General features: G+C 35.2%; 1 protein-coding gene across 2 annotated transcripts; it reads right to left on the bottom strand.

Moving 5' to 3' along the window:
* Window positions 1-494: 494 nt before the first annotated feature.
* Window positions 495-23,046, bottom strand: tango2 (transport and golgi organization 2 homolog). Of its 2 annotated transcripts, none has more exons than XM_081366721.1 (9): window positions 22,914-23,046; window positions 21,664-21,776; window positions 14,991-15,079; window positions 13,628-13,747; window positions 11,113-11,227; window positions 4,300-4,367; window positions 3,989-4,136; window positions 2,791-2,895; window positions 495-2,662 (listed from the first exon to the last, which is right to left on the bottom strand). In XM_081366721.1, the coding sequence occupies exons 2-9, from the start codon at window positions 21,717-21,719 to the stop codon at window positions 2,542-2,544; spliced, it is 822 nt and encodes a 273-aa protein (XP_081222847.1). In that variant the 5' UTR covers window positions 21,720-21,776; window positions 22,914-23,046; the 3' UTR covers window positions 495-2,541. The 2 variants fall into 2 exon arrangements, with proteins under 2 accessions (XP_081222847.1, XP_081222846.1); XM_081366720.1 differs by having other exon boundaries at window positions 3,989-4,139; window positions 22,914-23,036.
* Window positions 23,047-23,989: the final 943 nt, after the last annotated feature.

Genomic DNA, 23,989 nt, shown 5'->3' with positions numbered 1-23,989 from the left:
TGATTCAGTGTTTGTTGTGACTGCTTAAATGCAGCAAATCACATTTCTATATGCCTAAAGATATCATTAATACAGTCAAAAGAAAATGAATGATATGTAGGACTTGTTTTTAGAAGAACTGCTTTTTAATTTATCTAAATTTACATTTCATTACACTTTTTGGAAATGCAGAATGGAAATAGATCTTGATAAGATTAAATCCAACTAATTACCGTGGCCATGAATGAACTGACTGAACTTTGATGAAATCTAAAAATAGAATGCACAGGATGAAGGAAATGTGATTCTGACCCCAAACTTGAATTATCTAAATAATTTATTAAAAAAAATATTTGGGTTGTAAAAGTGTGTGTTTTTGGACTACATGCAATTTCAGTGGCTTTCCTTCTTTGTTCTCATGTTTCCATTCCTTTTTTATGTGTGATGAAGGAAATCTTCCTTGTCTAAATAATTCAATACAATTTTCACAAATTAATTTGTTGGGTTTTTATTTTAGGGTCAGCTTTATCATCTGGGCATAAAATTGTTACATGTCCCTAGATGGCAGCAGAACATAATCAGTCACATCCCTATATTAGATGACAGATGCAATAGCTAATGCAACATGCTTGTTTTTATGCTGAGCAGTAACTCATATCTCTGTTAAAGGGGACCTATTATACCCCTTTTCCCAATATGTGATGTAAGTCTCAGGTATCCCCAGAACGTGAGAAGTTTCAGCTCAAAATACCACACAGATCATATATTATACCATGTTGTAAATCCAATTTTTGAGTGGAAGGAAAAACATTTCTGTTTTCCTGCATGTATCTTTAAATGCAAATGAGCTGCTGCACCCAACCCCGATTTCCAGAAGAGGGCGGAGCCTGTACAGCTTGTGCCTCGGATACTCTGCCAAAAACTAAGGCTGCATCTGAAATCACATACTCTCTTGAGTAGGCACTTATTTTGAACAAGTAATTATTTCACGACCAATGAAAAGAAAATGTTCTATGTAATCTGGACGTGCTATATTCGCCATGTTACAATTATCATGTGACCTACCAGCGTCAGTTACGTCACTTCACTGCCAATAGTTAGTCTATGCTAAGATGTGGGCGGGGCCAGTGGAATGTGACATCACATTGCATAGAAACTGAAAACAGCTTGTTCTGAAACACTTTTTTGATTTATGGGGATTTAAAAAAAGGGGTGGGTAGATTTTGACCATTATAGGGTAGTTGTGTACACACTGCCGACACACATTTATGTTCAAACACCATGTAAAACTGAATTTTGCATAATAGGTTCCTTTAATAGGAGCACTGTAAATGCTTTATTCTTGACACACATGAAGACAAGAGAAACTGACACAGGTCACTGGACTTAACAGAATACCTGATCTCCCACACTTGATTTCAGTTGCCTTGGTAGTACAATGTTGTTGCTTTCAGTTCAGACAAGATAAGTGTATCCGGCCAAAAAACGTATCTGTTTTTCTCTGTCATTAACTGAAGAGAAAAAACGCTAACAAGCAAGCCTAAAATAATCAGGGACTTGTTTTGAATCATTAATTCATCCTGAACGTTACTCTCTGTCTAATCTAGGGCGAAAACAACTTTTTCCAAGAAGCATATTATCAGATTCAGACAAGGAGGCATGTTAAAAGCTGAATGTTAAATTTCAGGCACAGTTATCAACTAAAGATGTGACACCAAATGACATGTTCATATCGGATTCCTGACAGCTGACATAAAATGCACTGATTTTAGAATTCAGATAACATTAAGAAAGCAACAATGGAGCTATCAAACCATACAGACTTCAAACTTTACAACACAAAATTAAATCAAAATGGTTTCATTAATATCACAAAAAATGTAGTTTCAATTTAAAAATAAATCTGTTTTAAACTAATGATTGAAAATACTGTTTAATGTTAAAAAAAGAAACTTTTTTTTGGGCAGTAGCTTTCAATGTGTTCCTGAGTGAAAGGTATTACAGTGGATCACTACCGCACCGAATAGCAAGCAAATGTTACATTGTGCAAGATTATGAAAATGATTTATTTTCTTGTGTTTATAATGATTGTGACTGACACAATTATTCTTTGGCAGTAGTCATCTTGCACCTCAAACGATTCTGTCCAAAAGCATTTCATGCCAATAATAATGATTTCAGAGGGAATCACATGCACTCACAATTACACCTCATGAGTAGATCCAGACGGAATATGCAGACATTTATGCACTGATTTGAGGGAAAATCTGTGGATGGATTTAAATATTGTAAACTGTATGGAAATCTGAGGTCTGTGGTCGTAGCTTCTGTGTGAGACTTCTTGTGAGCCGTCGGTTATTAAGCTGAATTAGAAAAAAAAGAAGAGAAAGTGCAATAAAGCTTCCTCTCAGAAGTAAGCAATAATTAACCGCTTTCCTGTTTCAACTGGAAAGCCTTGATGTTCATATCAGTAGAAACAGTGGTGCTGCATGGTTTAAGCAGATAGTGGCTGGATAAAGGCACAGCGTGAGGATCTTCTTCCCTTGGCCTGGCATCTGGCCCTCATTCCTGCAGTTTGAAGTGGAAGCTATTTGTGCTCCACTGGGTGATGTCACAGTTTAGCATGGTGCGCTCTGTGAAGCTCACGTTTCCCTCTCGGTCGATGAGGATAACTGTATTGGTCCTGTGATGGATAGACACAAATATGACACTGGTTAAACATCAAAACTGGAGGGTAAAAAAAGAGCACTCAACCAGTTCATGCTGCACTTTCAATGGAGAGAGGTGAAAATAAAAATAGCATGATGGGACCTTGTGCCGTATCCCGGTGAGCGTACACACACTGCAGAAAGGGCTCGGAGCATGGCCTTACTGTAGCCCACACCTTGACTCTCCTGCGCGGGGTCCGGGGTGTTTCTGGAAAAGGCAGAAGGGAGATTTATATGACTTCTTTAGTGTGCCAAATTATCCTGGAGTTTTATTGAGATCTGAGTAATTAAAGAATGCAGAGAAATGCAAGGTATGCATATACATAGCCTACACATATACAATACTGTTCAAAAGTTTGGGGTTGGTTATATTTTTAAATTAAGTACTAAATGTATCATTTAGTAAATGTAATATATATTGTGAAATATTATTACAATTTAAAAAGGTTTCTATTTTATGATATTTAAAATGACAAATTACTCCAGTCTTCAGTGTCACATGATCCTTCAGAAATCATTCTAATGTGCTGATTTAGTGCTCTAGAAACATTTCTTATTATAATCAATTTTGAAAACAGTAGTGCTGCTTAATATTTTTGTGGATAGTGATACATTTCTTTTCAGGATTCTTTAATTAACAGAAAGTACTAAATTTATTTGGAATAAATTTCTAATACTACCCGACTGCAAAGCTTTGAAAAAAATGAGATCTAAGAACTGACATAGGACAAGATTATTTACTTAAACATCATATCTGGTTTTGAATTTGAATTTAATAACCCTTACTGATGAATACATAATTGTTATGAATGCAAATAGGTTCATAATGTCTAATCAGATGTCTCGGTTTCATTCTCATAAATGATCTAAAAGATCATTGCAGAGATGGGTAGGCTACCTGTCTGTCTCTGATAAAGTGATGAAATAAAAAGGAAATGTTTGATAAAACAGTGAAAAACAACTATGCTTATGGATGTAAGCTGTGGATTCATCCGATGGGTCTTTGAACGGTTCCTTTTTAATATCGAATTTCATTATGATATGCTGCCTGCATTTACTTTATAAAACCTGAGGAAATAAAAAAGGCTTCAAAAATCATGCTGCTGGTGCTTCAAAGATTCTATAATGTAATTGTCCAGAAATCTACTTGTTTTGTGTCTCAAGTGCTTCTTGAGGATCAAAAAGGATGGATGTTGGCTTGATTGTTTAAGAAAGATAAAAGTAGATGGAAGATAAAAAGAAACAGAAGAAAAAAAGCAAGAGAACAGTGGTTTTCATAATGAAGCAGCATGCACACTTACAGCTCCTCATTGTTGAGGATATGGAGAAGTTCCTGCACTAAACCATCAGAGGGCAGTGTTTTACTAACTACACTGGTGAACAGTTGTTTGCCATGCTGCAGTTTTCTCCAAGGAGTTTCCAGAAGAGAGTTACTCAACCCATAGATTCCTGCTGAAACAAACACAATCATCCATCACTTCCTGTGAGTTTTGAGACACACCCACCAATCTGGTGCTGAACGAGTTGAAAGTGGTCTGTAATGCAGACGGTAGGTGCTTTATGCAAGACCACTGGCGTCTGAACACAGAGCTGCTCATGGGACTGAACAAACCTGCTTTGAGATGAATGGGCTCTGAACTGTCCTTGTTTCCATAGTAACACAATGTGTCTTCATTGGCCCTGTATTCAACAACAGCAAGAAAAAAAATTGTTAGTGCTCACCGCTAAAAGACAATCAAACATATTTACAGCTAAATTACATCATTTTCTTTTCACATTTTTTGATTTATTCATCCAAAATGTGAAAAATTCCGTGACATTTTGCATTATACAGTAAATTCCATTTTTATGAATGTATTCTGCGATCCTGTCCACGTTTTCTGCATCCCTAAGGCCGTGTGTCCACCAAAGCGTTTTTTTCATGCGGCTGGCGTGTTTTTTCAATTGTTTTCAATGGGAGCGCCGCGTTTTTAAAACGCCATGAGCGTAACGAGGCGCTGAGCGTTTTTTTCCACACACAAAAAATCAGTTTTATACAGGTCGCCGAGAGTTGAAGAATGTTCAACTTTGGGTAAAACGCTGCGCTCATCACTGTCACTTTTTACCCAACCGACCAATCACAGTGGAGGAGGGGCGGGACTAATACCACACCGACCAACTGTCACATTCTGATTGCGACATCAACCAGCAGAGCTAAACGGAAAAAACGTCCGTCCTCTCTGTCTACGTGGTTCAGCCATCCCTTCATCCAAAGCAAGGACCAGAGCAAGTACTCTACATTGTGTTGACATTTTTAGACACATTTTCTGCGAAATCAGTTACAAGTAAACTGTGCCGCGGATACTCTGTATCATAGCAACGAAGCATCTCAACTGAAAAAACGCTGCGCTGCTAAAACGCTCTCAAGCGCCCAGAGCTGGGCGTTTTTAGCAGAGCGCCTAGCATTTTCAGCTGGCTAAAAACGCTTTGGTGGACACACGGCCTAACTTAATGACATGATATTGAATTTAAGACTTTCTGCTCCAATGTAAGACATTTTTAAGTCCCTAAATTGTGGGAGGTAGAATTAAGACTTTTTATGACCCGCAAAAAACCTGATTATATCTCAGACAGATAGATTTAACGATAGACAAAGACAGACAAGAATATAACAATTGATAAGATAGAACAGATAGACAGGCAGAACAATAGATCAACAGAACATTGGACAGACAGACAGACAGACAGACAGACAGACAGACAGACAGACAGACAGACAGACACAGACAGACAGATAGATAGATAGATAGATAGATAGATAGATAGATAGATAGATAGAAGTGGACGAATCCTCAATGAAGCTTATTACTCCTGATGGAACTATGCTGTGTTTAAGAGGACAGAATCAAAATTTTATTGGCCCATGAGACACAGGAGGATGTCTATGAAAAGAGAAATGGCCAATTTAGGGGTTTTCAAAGACTTTGAGAGGGACATCAATAATGCTGGCGGAACTATTTGGCAGCGATGGCAAACCACGACGAAGAGAAAGACAGACAGAAAGGAAAGGACTTCAGAAGCCTCAGAACTCTGGAGAGCCTGTTGAATAAGTACTAGGGTTAAAATAAGTAGAATGCAGACTTTCAGTAAAACCACATCTGTTTTAAGAATCTTCAAATGAATGTTTATTAATGGCATTTTGCTGAGCTACATTACTTTCTTTAGGAGGATTAAGTGCACCATGGAGATGTGATTACAAAGTTATTTGTGATTACAAACGTTTTTATATTATATACTTATAAAGTTAGTTCAAGATGGTTGAAGATAACTGACAGCACATACTTAATTGATCTATATCTTTCACATCTTCTTGCACTTGAACGAACAATTTCACACAAAATTGTGTCAAAATGTCCGTCTTGGCGTATAGTATCCTAGTAAAAAAAAAAGTCGGTTATCTCTTAAGTGAACGTAAAAAGTTGAGAAAGAAAACGCATGTGTACAGTATCAGTATATTGGATCCATGCATTATGTCTTAAAGTGACAGCAGCATAACATTCCTGCTGTATATTTAATGTTAAACAGACTCACTGCAAACATTTATATCTGATTACTTTATTCAATTTCTGTACCTAATCTACCTAATCTGTATCCAACTACTATATTAAATAGATATTATATACTATATTATATAGATCTACCTATAAAACCTGAAAAGCATTGTGTTTATTTGTGTTATTGCTTGAAGCTTGATTATTTGTTCTTATTTTATTACAGACCATTTACTTAATTTTATATTATATTTATGTAGAATTTTTTTATTTGCATTCTTTGTAAAAAGTCTGGCGAGTAAAATAAAAAATTTACTAGCCAATGGCGACTCGAGCTTCAGTGTGTCCGTAGAGAGTTGTTAAATATACATAACTCCCTCATCATGTCATCGGGGTCTATAAAAAGAACTTACTTTGACAGCCTCAAACTAAATATCTTTTAATAATGGTCTAATCTATCTCCACTAATGCATTCATTTCATTGAAAGACTCTAAACATGGGGGCATAACAGACAAATAGTCTTCCAAAGATGTATTAATGCAGTATAATAACTGCTATAAAACCAACAATCAGCTCAGGTTACAAATTCATTTTGTACTGGAGGCTTCGGTACAATCAGAACATATGCTGAATATTCTCACTTATATTATCTTGCAAAATAAATTCAAAAAGTAAACTTTTTGTTTACCAGTTTTAACCACTATGCCAATGTGATTTTGCTTTGAGATTTGGATCAGACAGACCAAGCATTACACGGCTAAAACATTCGGTCAACTAGTCAGCAGACAAAAATTTTACGGTTACACACCCAACTATGTTTCAAGAATCTAATTTTAACTACACCCATAACAGTAACACTATCCAACTACACCCATGCATGCCACACATAAAATGACCTCAAGTCTTATAATATACAGAAACAAATTCAAGTTAACGTTTAAACACAAGTTTAAAGAGTTATCAGGTCATTTTATATCATGATTTTTTTTTATATATTTAGGCCTATTTGTATTTCTCCCACACTGTAAAAAACAATATTTTCATGATTTGTAATCACATTTTTTCTTTTGTCAAATCACCTTAGATCATTTATGTGGTTCAGATAACATAATATTTTGAGTTTCTGATGATTAAACCAATCTCCTTCATAGTATTAACTCAATTTTTCAACTTTAATGAACTTAAAATTGTAAGGCAAACAGGTTACTTGAAAAGTTAAACCAAGAATATTTTTTACATTGCAGTTTTAATACCTTTTCCTATCCAGTTGTAAGAATGTTTCTAAAGTTTTATATATACTTTATATTTTATAAATAAAGTGGTCACTGCTGTGCCTTTAATGTAAATGTCCTACCCGCACATGAAATGAGAAATAACATATATTCGTGAACTTCCGGTTTGCTGTCGGCTCCTATACAGTTTTTAACAGCTCCATCCTTTAAAGTAGCCTCTGTTTTGATCCTGTCAGAATGTAATTCAGGCTTTGCACAATCCACACTGAAATGTGCCACTCAAACTGTGAAGTGAAATCATTATATTAGCCACTCTTTCCTAAAGTTGAGATCTTTCAGAAGGATACAGACAGCTAGGAAGAGCACAAGGAAGAGCACAGACAGTACCTATCCTACTTCCTCTGTATTACGCTACCGTGATTGAAAAGGCGTTGTTGACATGTAAATGATGCAGGTCACATGTGGATCTGTACAACTGAACTAATCTGCCAGACACCAGAAAGTTGTAGAAGTACAGAACGAGACATTTTTTGTAATTCCGTTTTAGTAAATGGTCTTTTCTCACTGGGGAGGAAGTTCTGAAATTAACAAAACGAACACTTTAATCTCCAAAGATCAAGGACAATTTGATTCCTCATAATATGAGCACAAATCTACACAATCATTCAAAAGTTTGATTCTGTAAGATAAAAAAGAAAAAAGAAAAACTTTTATTCTGCAGGGATGCATTAAATTGATCAAAAGTGACCTTAAAGACTTTTACAGTACATTGTTAAAAAAAAATGCTGTTCTTTTGAACTTTCTATTCATCAAAGAATCCTGAATTTTTTTAAACGCGGTTTCCACAAAAGAATTAAGCAGCTCAGCTGTTTTCAACATTGATAACAAGAAGAAATGTTTCTTGAGCACCAAATCAGCATATTAGAATGATTTCTGAAGGATCATGTGACTGAAGACTGAAGCTGAAAATTCAGCTTTGCCATCACAGATTTAAATTACATTTTATAATACACTCAACAATTTTAATTCGTAATATTTTACAATATTATTGTTTTTACTTTTTTTTTTGACCAAATAAATGCTGCCTTGGTGAGCATAAGATACTTATTTAAAAAAAAAAATTACAGAATGCACACGTTAATCTCCAAAGATCGAGGGAAATTTGATTCCTCATGAAATTAGCCTTTGAAAGAATCTATACTCTATATGTGAAAGCTGTGAGCAACACTCTCAAAGTGGAGTTTGAATACCAAACCTGATAAAACAAGCAGGGAAATGTTTCAATGGGCTGAAATGCCATATAAAACATAAGGCTATTATCAGTGTTGTCAGTCACATCCCTGTAGACTAGAGGAACAAACAAAATCTCTTTATTCTTTTGGAAAGGCCGTCTCTATTTACAGAAGACAGCTGTATTGATTTCGGCACAAAATGCCCATTGTAATTCCTCAGAGTTTATCTGGACATGTATCATTTTGTTCTTTGTGGCTGAGGAAAGAAATGGAGAGTATGATAGGCCCAATAATGATCTTGTTTATTAAAAGGGTAAACAAATGAATAACACTCCCCATGGCTATCGCTTTCTGTTCCAATACAGAGTGTGGGAGTTCGAGTGGCGTTACAATGTATTTTCCGTTCATAAATACAGGCTTGAGGAGACAGAGACGAATGGACAAATATTATCCCTCCATCCCCTCAGATGACAGCATGGACTTAAATAATACATCACTACATTAGCAGACAGCCTTTCAGCAAGCAAAAGGATGGGGTGATAATGTCTTGTTTTTAGCGCACGGCTAACTGCTCTCATTAATGTATCTCCTTAAAATTTCTCCTGAAATTCTCCTTAAATGATAATGGTCACAATATAGAGCATCGAAAATATATTAGTACCTTTGGATACAAGGTAGGAGTTGATTAAATTAAGGACAAGGTAAAAAAACAATCACAGAGTTTGCTGTTTTAAGCACATACTACACAGTAGCGTCAATCAAATTGCAGCAGGTTGGCAATTCGCTGAGCACTTACTATTCGGCTATAGTGTCCATCAGGAGACGGTTTACGTGAGCTCCATTGTGTTCACTCTTATTGCTGTTGCTCGTGTCATTGTGAATGTATCTTCAGGCAACAAGTTTGTTAATGTAAAATAAGCATAGGCATCCTCTACAGCACTGAACCACCAATATGGTATTACACATAAAAAAACATTAATTATTTCAATAAACGTCATTATTTTTTAACTTTAATATGTGGAATCATGAAACCTCATCTTCTTAAATCACCTCAAATGACTATGCTCTGAGAAAGTCGCGCTGCTGGAAACACGCCATCTGTTTGGACTATATTCTAAATAGATTTCTTAAGCTTCGGTATATGGAGAGCAGGTGGCGGCACCAGAGCCTACTGTCCCTTTCAAGGACTCCAGAGATTCAGTATCATGGCTGTCATGTCATCCTCATTACAAATGATGAAGAAAGTGAGATCATGAAAGAGAGGCACTTCACTCTTAGTTATTTCTAAACAGGCTTGATGTGTGATGTCAGCACCAAGTGGTTATAGTTAGTGACAAGTGGTTTTAATTAGTGAACTGACAGCTGAGAGGTAAACGATTTAAAGGGTTAGTTCACCCAAAAATGAAAATTATGTCAGTAATTACTCACACTCATGTTATTAAGACTTTCGTTCATCTTCGGAACACAAATTAAGATATTTTTGATGTAATCTGAGAGCTTGCTCACTCCTTCATAGGCTGCTAGGTAAGCGATATTTGCCATCCCAGAAAAGTTAGTAAAGACATCATTAAAATAGTCCAAGTGACTACAGTGGCTCAACCTTAAGTTTATCAAGCGACAGGAATACTTTTTGTGTGCAAAAACAAACAAAAATAACGACTCTGAGTGAGTTCACGTAGTGTAACAGCGCAGCGCTTCTGGGCCAGCATCACACGCATCACACACATAGGCCAATAGTGAGCCAACGTTCTGACGTACAACACAGAAGCGAAGCGCTGCACTGTTACACAACATGAACTCACTCAGAGTCATTATTTTTGAGCAAAAAAAGTATTCTCGTCGCTTGATAAACTGAAGGTTGAGCCACTATAGTCACTTGGACTATTTTAACGATGTCTTTACTAACTTTTCTGGGATGGCAGATATCGATTTCCTAGCAGCCTATGAAGGAGTGAGCAAGCTCTCAGATTACATCAAAAATATCTTAATTTGTGTTCCGAAGATGAACGAAAGTCGTACGGGGTTGGAACAACATGAGGGTGAGTAATTACTGACAGAATTTTCATTTTTGGGTGAACTAACCCTTTAATTGGATTTAACTGAAAGATTCTGTAAGAATACATCACATTATAATTGTTTCTTTACAACAGTAGAAACAAAGGCAATTCAGGTTTTATTTGACAGCATTGTGTAGATGTAATAATGATTTTATCAAGATCATATCATGAAATATCTCATTTAAATAATCTTTTTAAATAGAGTTCGATGTACTATGTAAACTTAATTATGACTGTATTTTCCACCAAAAACCTTAACAAACAGAACAAAACAAAATTTCAGAGAAATCACTAACAGTAAACATTTAAGATTTAGTCAACATTTTCACCATTTAAGCAAAGAACCAAGCAAGATTTGCCTTCCACCACTTACCTGAATTCAGCAGTGAGGAGATTAAAGCCATTATATGAATTAGCTTCTGAAGACACTTTACGGAGGTACGCAAAACTGTCCAGGTTATCCGTCAAATAGTTGGACACCAGGAAACCTGAGTAAAAATGATCGATGAAAACAAGCATGTATCAATAATACAACCATGGATTGTAAAACATAAGGAATCGATTGAGAACTGCTTGCAAAATTTCATTTCGTCCACTTTGAAATACATGCATAAAATGTTTAAGGTAGATTTTGAGAGCTAATTAATGAAATTAATAAAACTTGTTGAACAAGATGCACTGAGCCATATTACTCCAGATTTTACACACAGCTGTTGTGTACAACCATCCAAATAACAGCCGAGTTGTGTGCATTATATTTAGTGTCATGGCTTGGGAACAGAGGGGTGGGGTGTGTTCGACATGCTTTTGATGGTAAGTGCTAGTGAGGTGTCAGCCTATAAAGAGGCATAAACAGACATTGGAGTGATGAAAGCGAGGAGTCTAGTTCAGCTGAGTGGAGATCTGCAGTGAACAGGTGCTCGCGGATCCGGCCTTACCACCCATACCACGTGCTTATGTGAATATACAGTATCAGCAATCATTAAGAATCACACAATTTAGGCAACCCTACTTGATGTTCAGATTAATTTCTTCAGCATTGTTATAAGTAAAGACCTTCCAGAAAGAATGTCAACACAGTATACAGACAAAAACTATATAATTAGAATAAGGTTCATCTTGGAGCAATGAAACTTAAAAATGTGTGTGAAAATAAACAAATAAAAATCTGCAATGATGTTGAAACAGGGGTCATTTTAATCTCAACTGATCTGAAGAAACATCGATGTACTCTGGTGGCACATGTGGATAGAACTTTCTTCTTTTCATTTCTTTGTACAATGTTACAATTATTATAGGTGGTTCTTGCAAAGACAAGTATTGCTCAGGGTGAGAAGTTTGTTCTAAACCTCTGATGAAAGATACTTCAAATAACAGTTTTAATTTAGCAGTGAAGTGTGCCATGACTTTAAAAATCCTCCTAGACTTACATAAAAAGAGGAAATTGAGTCCTATCTAGGAACAAGAGACTTTTGAGGATAATCTAGCAACCAACCAGAAGACGCTAGAAACACTTTAGCAATAAACAACCACCCAGAATACCCAAACTAAAATAAAGCAACAAGCTAAAAACAACTCAGAAGGCCTTAGCAATACATAGCAACACCTTGATAAAACTGGAAAAGTATTTTTCACAAGCCCCTTTGGGCTGTTTTTACTTTCTCAGGGTCAGCATTTCCATTCTTTGGTAAAAAATGGTTTCAGCTTTACACTTGTATATTATAAGCAAATCATTTTAAAAAAGATTATTTGGAGGTGTGCATGTATAGAGGTGCTGGTAGCAAACTAGATCCTGCCATCATAAGACTCTGATCAGAATGTTCGTCTATGGTATATTTTTGCACAGAGCAAATGTTTTTGAGAGACTTGATCTACTTGAGCTCTTTTTATACACTGTCATTAACATTTGAAGTGGATCAAAAAAGTTCATCAAAGTTGTCCAAAGACAAGAATGGGTAATGTTCAAAATTCATGTATAACTTTGATGAAATGTTTTGATCCACTTCATATGTTGACTGCTATATACACTGTAAAAATGGTTTTGTGCTGAAATAAATACTTCAGAAAAAAACAATGTAAATTACATGAAAAAGTTAGTTCAGGCAAGAATTCCAAAAACTAAGTAAATTCTATATTAGTGCTCAATTCAAGCATGTAGAAATGAAAGCGTAAATATCAACAATATAAAATTAAGTAAAATTACTAAACTTTTCTGATACTGGCGTTCCCATCATGCACTGGGCCTTGGATAATTAATGAGGTTGATTTGTTACTGTTTTCCAGCTGTATACACTGTTTTATCATTGTTAGGATTAGTAACTTGCCATTTTGTGACATTTGGAGTTCATTTTCTACTCAAAATGACACATTCAAACACAAAAACGATCCATCAAATGTTACCATCATTGTGTATTGTCTATCAAGTTTTGAGGTCTCTGCGTTCACTGATATTGTATGTAGACATGGTGTCTCACACACTATTTATTGTATTAAATGTATTGCAAAGCAAACTTCAACTAAAGATATTACTCAACCTTTTACTAGCCAAGTTAAAATTACTTATTTTCTTTGTTACTTTCATTTAACTTATGGAATTAAGTAAACTCTACTTAACTAAGTTAAATTTACTTTAAAAATATGCGTGTGAAATTTACTTTTTTTAACTTAAGAAAATTTTACTTTTAGTTTTTTTTCAGTGTATAAAAAACAATAATCTCTAGATGCCTGCTTATTTGAAGAGAAAGTACATGGATGATGAAGGCTTTTTAAAGGTGAATTATCTTACTATTAAGCATCATTTGTCTGAGTAATACACTGATTAAGTATGCCTAGTCAACTGCCCAGTAATAGTGGTACATTAATACAAATGGGTGAATAATCAGCATTACCTCTCCCCTGGGCATCTGGATTTTGCCGTGCTTCCAGGTAATTGGTCAGTGCTGCCAGTTTTCCTCGTTTGCTAATTCCCAGCCATGAACCACCTTCCTTCCCCTCTTCCATGTCCAGACCTAAAGACAGAAAACAAAAAGTCATACTGTTATTTAATGTCACATTAAATAAAAGTGATTTAAAGTGACATTAAATCTGGTCTGCTGGCTATAATAATCAAACCAGCAGGACATCAGATTTAGATGTAACGAACAGCTCAGGAGTGTTCAGTGAGAATGACCAAGACTGAAGTTACAGAATAATATTTTTTATCTTGATTTTGAAAGAAAACAGAACTTTATAGGCCCAAGGACACTGATCTGTCTAGAACAGACTAGTGCTTTGAAAAATGAGAAATTCTCACAAATTCAACAGTGCTGCTAGATGGCTTCATACAAAATTTCTCTTCAGACAGATAAGGGCTTCTTTCCTTGGCAGCAGAATTTATTTCTACCACTGTCACCCATCAATCAAAGGCCATCCAGTTCTTTCTGACCCCAGGATTGAAGGGGGGAACATGGACAGGAAAAACAAACAAATAAGCTCCATGATTTTCTGCAGTTATAGGATAATGAATGATTTCTGTTCTGAGATGTATTATTTTTTAGATTGTGGGTTATCAGTCAATTAAACAATTCTTAATCCTTGAGGGTGGTCAGCTGAATCCTGTCAATGGAACACTTAAAGGAGAACTCCGGTCAATTTTAACATTGAGCTCATTTATTTGTACATTTGGAGTGCTGTCAATACAGAGAACAACGACAAAAATCGGTGTTGCCTACACCGAGTTATTCTATTTTTAAAATTTGCATCCTGTTGACTTCAATGGGGCAAGTACTAAACCTGCTTTTAGCCTCTTAACATCCTTGATGTGTCATTACAAGTGCACAGGTCATGTGAGTGATTCCTTCTGAGTGAACACGAGTGGATCTGACTGCAGTAGATGTGAAAGATATGTAAAAAAATGATGTTATTTAAGCCAGCGCAAATACCTGTTTACATCCTGTTTTTCGGTTGAAGTCCAAAGTAGTCGATTGCCGAGTTCACGCGCGTGATCATTGGTAACTAAACCTATGCGCGTGAACTCGGCAATCGACTAATTTGGACTTCAACCGAAAAACAGGATGTAAACAGGTATTTGTGCTGTAGGAACTCAAGAACTTTTCACAATTATATAGAGTTCAGACAACATCTGAAACCAATTTGAAAACCAACATCTGAATTCCTCAGTAACACAGCAAAGTCAACAAAGTGTAAAATATTGGTGTATGACTTTGGATATGAAATATTTCTCCAATATTTGAATAATAAGAATGATTTTACCGCTGAGGATCTCACTGTTGCTGCCCCAGAAGTCTGCAGCCTTGGACGGTCTGCTGTAGACCTCATCTCTGTTAGCAGCCAGAATAAGCCTGCATACAAAAAAGATGAAGGTGACTTCACACAATCTCTTTCACAGTATCCTTACGATACAATCATATTAATAACATATCATTTCTATAATAAACCACATCTCTATAACAGACCACCTTTAGAATCAACCATATAGTCTCATAAATGTCATGCTGTGTTTTGTAATGTGCTGCTCATGGGTAATGGACATTGTGTTAACCAATAAATGGCAGATTTTCAGTCAGACCTTCTGTTAGAGGGGGAGAGATTGAGGCTGGCACTGTTGAATGGGCTCAGAGGTCACATGTGCACCTAAATGTGTTTATCTCGCTGATCCCGAGAGAGCGCTGACTGCTGTGCCAGCTACACACCTAAGGCCCAGAGAAGGCTCAGCTGTGATGCTGAAAGCTGCTGTGTGTGGCTTTATTGTCCCTGCTCAGGTCTGACGCTCAGTGGATGCCTCTCTGTAATTAATATTCAGTGTAATGGAATATTCGTTTATATCTTAGCATTTAGGAAGTAATTTGGGCTCAACCACACATTCTTTAATTTTTTTAAACAAACATTACAAGAATATAAAGCATAAATCAAAAGGCAACTAGGTGAAAGGACTGTAAGTTTATGGAAAACACTTTTCAGTAGTGGTCAATAGATATACATTTTTTTTATGTCCGATGGCATGCACTAACAATGACAGCATTTTTTAATCTCAGTTAATGTTAATTTCAACATTTCGTAATACATTATTAAAATTAAAAGTTGTCTTTGTTAATATTATTTAACGGATATGAACTAACAATGAGCAGTTGTATTTTTATTAACTTACATTAAAAAAGATGAATACATACTGTAAGAAACACATTGCTCATTGTTAATGTTAAGTAAGGACCCATTAGTTAATGCATTAGTAATGCATTAACTAATGGGTCCATATTGTAAAGTGTTACATTATACCATTTAATAAAATAAAAAAGAGTAAATAATGCATACTGCAATTAAATACATATTTAAAATGAGAAATAATTAGAATTATTTGATTAAAAAAATATTGTAAAATAAACAGGATGACACAAATATGCCACAAATATAGTTGCTGGATAATTTTCAATATTATTGTATGTGTAGTATATTAACATAATGCAAATTTTTTAAATATCACGGTTATGATCACTACAGTGTTTTATGACACTCCTAATAATACAGCTCTAAAATAACTCTAAATTCATAAACTTTTACTGGAAAATGATGGTATATGATGCAGAACATTACTGTTTGTAGCTTTAAACTCAATGATCAAGGGCAAGGCCATCACAAATCATTTATGTTATCCCGCTAGATAACATTCTCTTGGGTAATAAATCAGCAGAATTTGCAAATATAATGCAGAATACATCACACAATCAAAACGTTTAAGTTTGCAAGGCATGGAAATGGATGTACAAGATCAATGAATGTCAAATTTTGACGAAGCAGTGATAAGGTGAGATTTTTTGCCCAAAACTCTCTCAACACTGACTCCTTAAAAAACTCTGTCAAACTCACCTCGCTGAATCATTAACCAAACACAGTTGGTTGAGTAAATGTAAACAGTCAGGACATAGAAAAACATGAGTCAAAAGATGAGTGCATTAAGACTTAAAGATGAAATGCAGCTCATTATTTCCTTGGCCATGCTTACAGCGAAGGTAAAACTTGCACTAACTGCTTAACAACAGCATGGAGAGTCACACGTCCACTGCACTTCCAGCCTGTGGAACCTGACGGGCTGACAGAGAAGAAGAAAAGCAGAGAGATAAAAAGTGATGCAGTATCCTGAGGGCTTTGCAGATTGATCTGCAATGGTTGATGCACCCCAGCAATATGTGCTCTGTACTGGAGACAGCTTGCAAAGCAGAAAAACTCCTCTCCATCTGAAAACAACTTACTGGCTTGACAATGTCAATTACGCCAGACCTTGGGCAAGGTTATTACCCTCTTTGTCAGCCCAAATGGAGAGAATTCTAACAAATTCTCACTGAAACAAAAGAATGGCAAAAGGATGACTGGACAAAGAGAGAGCTGAAAAGAAGTCAAGGGTAGATTAAGAGGCAGTTTTGGGAAAGCAGAAGACCGTGATGTAGACGGAGAAGCAAACTCTTTCTGTATGTGACAAAAAAAATTAGGGTTGTGTTGGACGATTATATCCTTTATGATAAAATCAAGTCTCGACTCCTCCCAACATTTCTTTCTCACTGAATATCTTATTTAATTCTGAAATACACTACGATTCAAGGTTTAGGGTCGTTAAGATTTTTTTAAATGTTTTTGAAAGAAGTCTCTTTTGCTCACCAAGGCTGCATTTATTTGTGCAAAAATACAGTAAAAATATTAAAGGGATACTTCTCCCAAAATCGAAAATTCTGTCGTCATTTACTCACCCTCAAGTTGTTCAAAATATGGCAAAAAATAAATAAAAATAAAAATATCTTATTTTGTGTTCAGCAGAAGAGAGAAATTCATACAAGTTTGGAAGAACTTGATGGTGAGTAAACGATGACAGAATTTTCATTTTTGGGTGAACTATCCCTTTAATATTGTAATATGCTGTTACAATTTAAAACAATTTTTCTATTTTAAAACGTAATTTAGTCCTTTGATGGTAAAGCTAAATGTGTCAGCATCATTACTTCAGTCTTCAGTGTCACATGATCCTTCAGAAATAATTCTAATGTGCTGATTTGCTGTCCAAGAAACATTTATTTTTATTAATTAATATAAATTATATAATATATAGGCTACATTACATTTTTTGATGAATAGAAAGTTCAAAACCACAGCATTTGTTTAAAAATATATATTTTTTTAACAATGTAAAAGTCTTTACTGACAATTTTGATCAAATTCATGCAACCTTGCTAAATATAAGTATTCATTTTTTTTTTTTTTATCTTACTGATTCCAAACTTTTGAAACTTTTTCGTGTATGTGTCACATTATGGAAGTAAAATGGGTTGAGAACAGCAATTAATGCTATTATAGACAAAAAGAATGACACACCACACCTTTAAAGGTTAAGGTGAAATTGAACATATATTATATATAGTATATTTCAATCTAATCCTTTAACACTCACACTCACACACTTTCAATTTCTTAATCTTCCTTTACACACACACAAACAGTAATGCCCTCAAGTTCAGTGTTTGGCCTATATTTCATTTCAGTTTGGAGGCAGCAGGTCATCACAATGATCATATGATCAACAAATAATCACATTTTCTACATTCATGTCATCAAGGAATAAAAAATGTGCACTATGACAGTGCTAAAATGTCAAAGGTAGGAGTTTTAGAAGATTTGATTTCTAGCCAACATGCTGTATTTCAGAGACTTTTAACATCTCTGACAGGTTCCATCTGTTCCAAAGATAAAATATTAGCGCTAAGTGGATCCATTTTAGTGACATCAAAGTCATCATGGCCATATATAAGTAAAGTGACACAGACCTCTGGCCTGTTTTCTCTCAAAGGGATTTCAGAGCTGCTAGTTGTGAATGTGAGGTCAGAGGGTAACATGATGAAGGTGAAATGGTTCCAAAAAGAGGCGTTTATATCCACCAAGCGAGTGCGATGGGAGGCAGGTTGGTTTTGAACTGTAATGGACTTTGCAATAATTGTACACTTCTTCTGGGTATTGAGGCAGAAACCCTCATTAATCTTAAAGGCATTTCTGTTTTTAAGATGGATTAATGCAACTGACCTGAATGGGGTGAATCATAGAGCAAGAGGGCTAATGATACATTTTTTTATGCCAAATTGTATCCTCTGTCAGTAAAATATGCTCCAGAGGTCAGTGCTAATGATATGACATTACAGTTGTAGCCTAAAGTATGTCAGTGTTTTCCCAGTCTTTTTATCTTAAGTACCACAAAACCCAAAGAGTAAGGCTCCATTATCCATTATCAAACTTGAAATTAGGGATATGGATATGTAAAACTACATCAAAATCAAGTAGTCAATTGGTTGCTAAAAATAACCCAGTGTGAGATGTAACTTGTTGGCCAAAGATGTAAGGCTGAATGTTTATCAATGTACCAGGGGATGAAATTAAAGACTATCAAGAGAGGGTTTTACGGTGCTAAAAGTACTAAAAAGATCAAATAAACTAAAACTACCATTCAAAAGTTTGGGGTCAGTAAGATTTTTTCAAAGATATGAATAGTTTTATAAGGCAAGTATGCATTTAAATAGATAAAAAGTTACAATGAATATATTTATAGTGCTACAAAAGATTTCTGTTTCAAATAAACACTATTCTTTTGAACTTTCTATTCATCAAGAATAGATTACCAAAAATGACCAAATCACCAAACTAGCATATTAGCATGATTTCTGAAGGTCACGTGACACAGAAAACTGGAGTGCTGAAAAAATTCGGCTTTGCCATCACAGGAATAAATTATATTTTAAAATATATTAAAAAAGAAAACAGTTATATTAAAATGCTAATAACATTTCACAATATTACAGTTTTTTTACTGTATTTTTTCATCAAATAAATGCAGCCGTGGTCAGCATAAGAGACTTCATTCATAATTTTTTTTTTTTATGTTATCAACCACAAACTTTTTGAATGGTAAATGTAAGAAAAAGAAAAGATAACTAGTCAACCTTAATCGACTATATTCTAAACGTTGGATAACTAGTCAATTAGTTAACTTGGACACACATTTTAACATGTTTTACACAGGATTTTCTTAAAAGGAATTCATAGGTTATGGCTTGGCTACAAAAAAAAATCCTGAGATTAACAAATTAATTATTTGAAACTTTAGACAGCCTTAATATTAAGCCACATTTCTGTTTTATAGGCATAACAATACACTAAATGAAAATCACTGTGAATACCCCCTAAATCTGCTGAAGTACCCTCCATACACCTTACTGGAATTCACTGCCAAGTGGATCCAAGCAAGTTGCAATGTTGCTAGGTTACAGGAGGCAAAACAAGCAGAAGTGCACTCTCTAAACATCTGTTTATTCTGTAATATGGTTTTCACATTTACCCCATCTTAATTATAGTACATCTCTGCGCTGTTTTGTAAACAAGGTGATGCTACCCTAAATCAGAGGAACCAATGCAGCGCAAGACAACCTTCAAGACAGCGTCACTGATTAGATTGCACATCCTGGGTTGAGTCATCTGTGACGCTAAACCACTGTGACTGACTCAATATTAGATAATCAAATTACAGCTTGTGGGGTAATAATCCTGATTAGCGTAGCATGTTAAAATCTGACAGCATTAATGGAGGTAACCTCTCTGTAGTGAAGGGGAAAGAGGACATAGATTACTAGTCCATGCAATGTCATCCCATACACGTGATTCAGAGCTCATCAGGCAACAGCTTTTGAAAAAGAAAAGACTGACTCTTGGCTCTCTCTAGCTCTTTAGAGCCTGCTCACATTCAGAAAGCCCTGACCTAGGGACATTTCCTTCAGGGACTGAGAGCTCAAAACAGTGGTAGAGGTCATCAGGACCAGCTTGATCCACACAATAGTTGTCTACACAGTCACTGCTATAATGGCATTTTACAGTGACTGCACACTACAAATTAGAGATTTAGACTAAATGGCATGATACTGATACAATGAAGTAACCTGGGATTTAATGTTACATTTATGTAAACAAAAAGTTTTTTTCTAAACAAAAATGCACACTACCATTCAAAAGTTTGCAGTCAGTGAGATTTGTTTTAGAGAAATGTATCCTTTTATTCAAGGACATATTAAATTGATCAAAGGTGACAGTAAAACTTTTTTTTTCCATTTCAAATAAATGTTGTTGTTTTGAACTTTCTATTATCAAAGATAATAAGCAGCACAACCACTTTCAACATTGATTATAATGAGAAACGTTTATTGAGCACAAACTCAGCCTATTAGAATGATTTCTGAAGGATCATGTGACACTGAAGACTGGAGAAATTCAGGAATCAATTACATGTTAATATATGTTAAAATAGAAAAATGGTTATTTTGAATTGTAATTATATTTCACAATATAACTGTTTTGTGGTTAAATAAATGCAGTATTGGTGAGTTTAAGAGAATTCTTAAAAAAAAAAAATATATTTTTTTAAATCTCACCGACCCAAACTTTTGAACGTCTATAAACAGTAAAACAAAATTGTAAAACGTTTTACTGATCACAGAAATTAACATTATTTATGACACATGTAATAATAAAAGCTGTTTTATTATACATGAGATCACATGACCAGCTGAATAATACCCACTATTTTCCTGAACACTTTTGCCTATGGAATAAATTTCACATTTGCCTGTGAAAAATGTATCATGACTCACTGTGAACATTTATACAATGTCATGGGTAACTGAAACGTTTGCTTAGCATGACCCAGCATCCAATGGACGGTATCAAGTGCACCTTTAAAATCTGAAATATGGGCCAATGATTTTGCTTTGGTTTAGATGTATTTAGATGTTGTTGTTTTTTGCCAGTATCAAACAACACCTTGTTCCCACACACATGTGCAAGAACTTTTCATATCCCTATTTGCATAACACATACACAGTAAAGCTTCTGGGAAAAGGTGCACTACCTGTAGGCATTTTTGGATGCAGGCCGAGGGTCAAACTTCAAGAAGATGATGCACATGAGGAGGTCACTGATGGCAGGAGTTTTCAATCACAGCGAGGTCAGAGCTGCTAGGTGCTAGAGGAAGAGATGGAAGAGAGAATGAGACAATGGCTGCATCCAAATCGCACACTTCCCTACTATTTAGTAAGCGAAAAACTGTATGTGACAAAAGAAGATTGTCCGAATTCACAGTATTCATAAAAGAGTAGACAAAAAGTACCCGGATGAACTACTTCTTCCGGCGAGATTCTGATGAATTGTGTGCGTATGATAGACACTTTACTATGCCATGAGGCCACTGAGAGGTTTTATGAATGGCAGTGAAGTGACACAACTGATACTGGTAGGTCACATGACAATGACAACATGGTGAATGTAGTACAGTACATCCAGATTACATTCATACTACACACATTCATACTATGTAGAATGTACTTTTTTAGCGGTTGTGAAGTAGCCTAATTACTTATTCAAAATAAGTAGGCTATGCGATTTCGGACGGAGCCAATGGATTTTGGATAAAAAGGAGACAAAAGTAAAATAGTAAGCCAGAGGAAAGCCTTAAAGGGTATCAATCACACAAACACTATTCCATCAACAATTCTTACTTAAATTTTACAAAACCTCAATCTGAAGATAAATAAAATGAAACTGGTATCGATTAGACAGATAGTGCAGCTATAAATATTTCAGACCACAGGATGACACTACAACCATTGTCTCCTACCTGTCTTACAAGACATATTGTGCTGAACAGACATGAAATACACATTTGTTTTAATGTTAAAGTAATCATTATAATAGAACATAGTATCTGTAATCCTGACCCTGAACATATGTCTTAAGAACACTGTATACATGAAAAAAAAAATCATACACATGACAAATCTGACAGTTCGAGTTCAGAGTAAGTAACAATAAGCGTTTTAAGATACTAACGTTACTACTATTATTATTATTAGGTGTATAAATGTATTACGTTAGACAGATAACTGCTGTCTTTGTTCCCCAGTGTGCTTTATTCACTGAGAATGATCCAGTAGATTTAATGTCAGGCTTGTGTCAACTGAGAGAGGCTGATCTGACAGCAGGCTAGCAGTAGCATAACAAGCTTGCTAACTGGTCGGATAACTTGAAGACAGCGAACAATAACGAACAAACATTTGAGTTTGTTTTCTCTTTGGTTTATAACAGATATGATATGTCACTTACGGGATCCATGTGTTGTCAATGATCACAATTGATTGTGCCGCTACTGTGAAAGCTAACTTTGAGCACACTCAGGCTAATTCTTCACTGTACAAACGGCTAAACCAACCTCGCTTTGACGTCTGCAGAGAAATCCGGCTGTGATTGGCTAAAACTGGACCTGAAAGCGAGGACTGGACCCCGCCCACAGCATCGCAACCGTTTAGGGAACAACGTTTTTTTGGCATTTAAAACGTAAACATAAAAACATTACTGATAAGAATACTAATCGAGCTCTCTTGTAGTCTGCTGTAAAAAAAAAAAAAATTATGAGTTTCTATTCTATTCTATTTCCATATAAAGTTATTAAACATTCACATATTATTAAATTATTTAATATTAATAAAAAAAATGGTATGTTGAACGTATAAAATGTATAGGCAAATATTATTATATCTCAACAAGAATGAACTAAGTTTGCATTGTTTTTGGTCATCGATTTTGAATTCTAAAACACTTGTTTAGCATTAATGTGATTAAATATATTGACAGCGATTTTAACAATCGCAGGAATTCGCCAATAAATAGGGACAACTTAAATATTTTCCCCAAAGACTGAAATCGAAATTTTATTAGGACATTTCAAATAGTAGGCTACTGGAACCTCTTTATTATATTGCTAATGATATTAAAAGTGCCTCTTAGGTGTGGTCACGTGTATTTTGTTGGTGGCGCTGGCATTACATGGAACACACAAAGCCATATCTCTATGGCTCTGGGAACACCAAACCAAACCAACCAATGGGAGTAAACTGACCACCCCCCATTATCATACTGGAAATCGGAATGAAATAAAGAATTATTATTTTAGATTATAGCAAGAAATAAATAGCCTAAATGAGTTAATTAATAAATAAATAAAAATCACAGGTCAGCACTAAATTGTGTAAAGATTATGTCTGACCTATGATAATAATTTATTTATTTGCGCATTTTATTGTTTTTCATTGACATTTCGTAATTTGTTTATTTTTATATATTTATTTGTTTATTTTTGCAGGTTGGGTCTTAATAATAATAGGCAGATTTGTCTTTTTAAA

Source organism: Scardinius erythrophthalmus, assembly GCF_964197995.2.
Source record: "Scardinius erythrophthalmus genome assembly, chromosome: 5".
Lineage (NCBI taxonomy): Eukaryota > Metazoa > Chordata > Actinopteri > Cypriniformes > Leuciscidae > Scardinius > Scardinius erythrophthalmus.
The sequence above is the reverse complement of the archived record's forward strand: the minus strand, read 5'-3'. Positions and strand labels throughout refer to the sequence as shown.

What these genes read in the sequence shown, in the direction of transcription:
- tango2 (XM_081366720.1), bottom strand. Translation starts at nt 21,719, where the DNA reads ATGTGCATCATCTTCTTGAAGTTTGACCCTCGGCCTGCATCCAAAAAT. An exon ending in GCATCCAAAAATGCCTACAG is followed by an intron (nt 15,080 to 21,663) that starts GTAGTGCACCTT and finishes TTTTGTATGCAG; the next exon opens with GCTTATTCTGGCTGCTAACA. An exon ending in CTCCTCACTGCTGAATTCAG is followed by an intron (nt 4,368 to 11,112) that starts GTAAGTGGTGGA and finishes TGTTGAATACAG; the next exon opens with GGCCAATGAAGACACATTGT.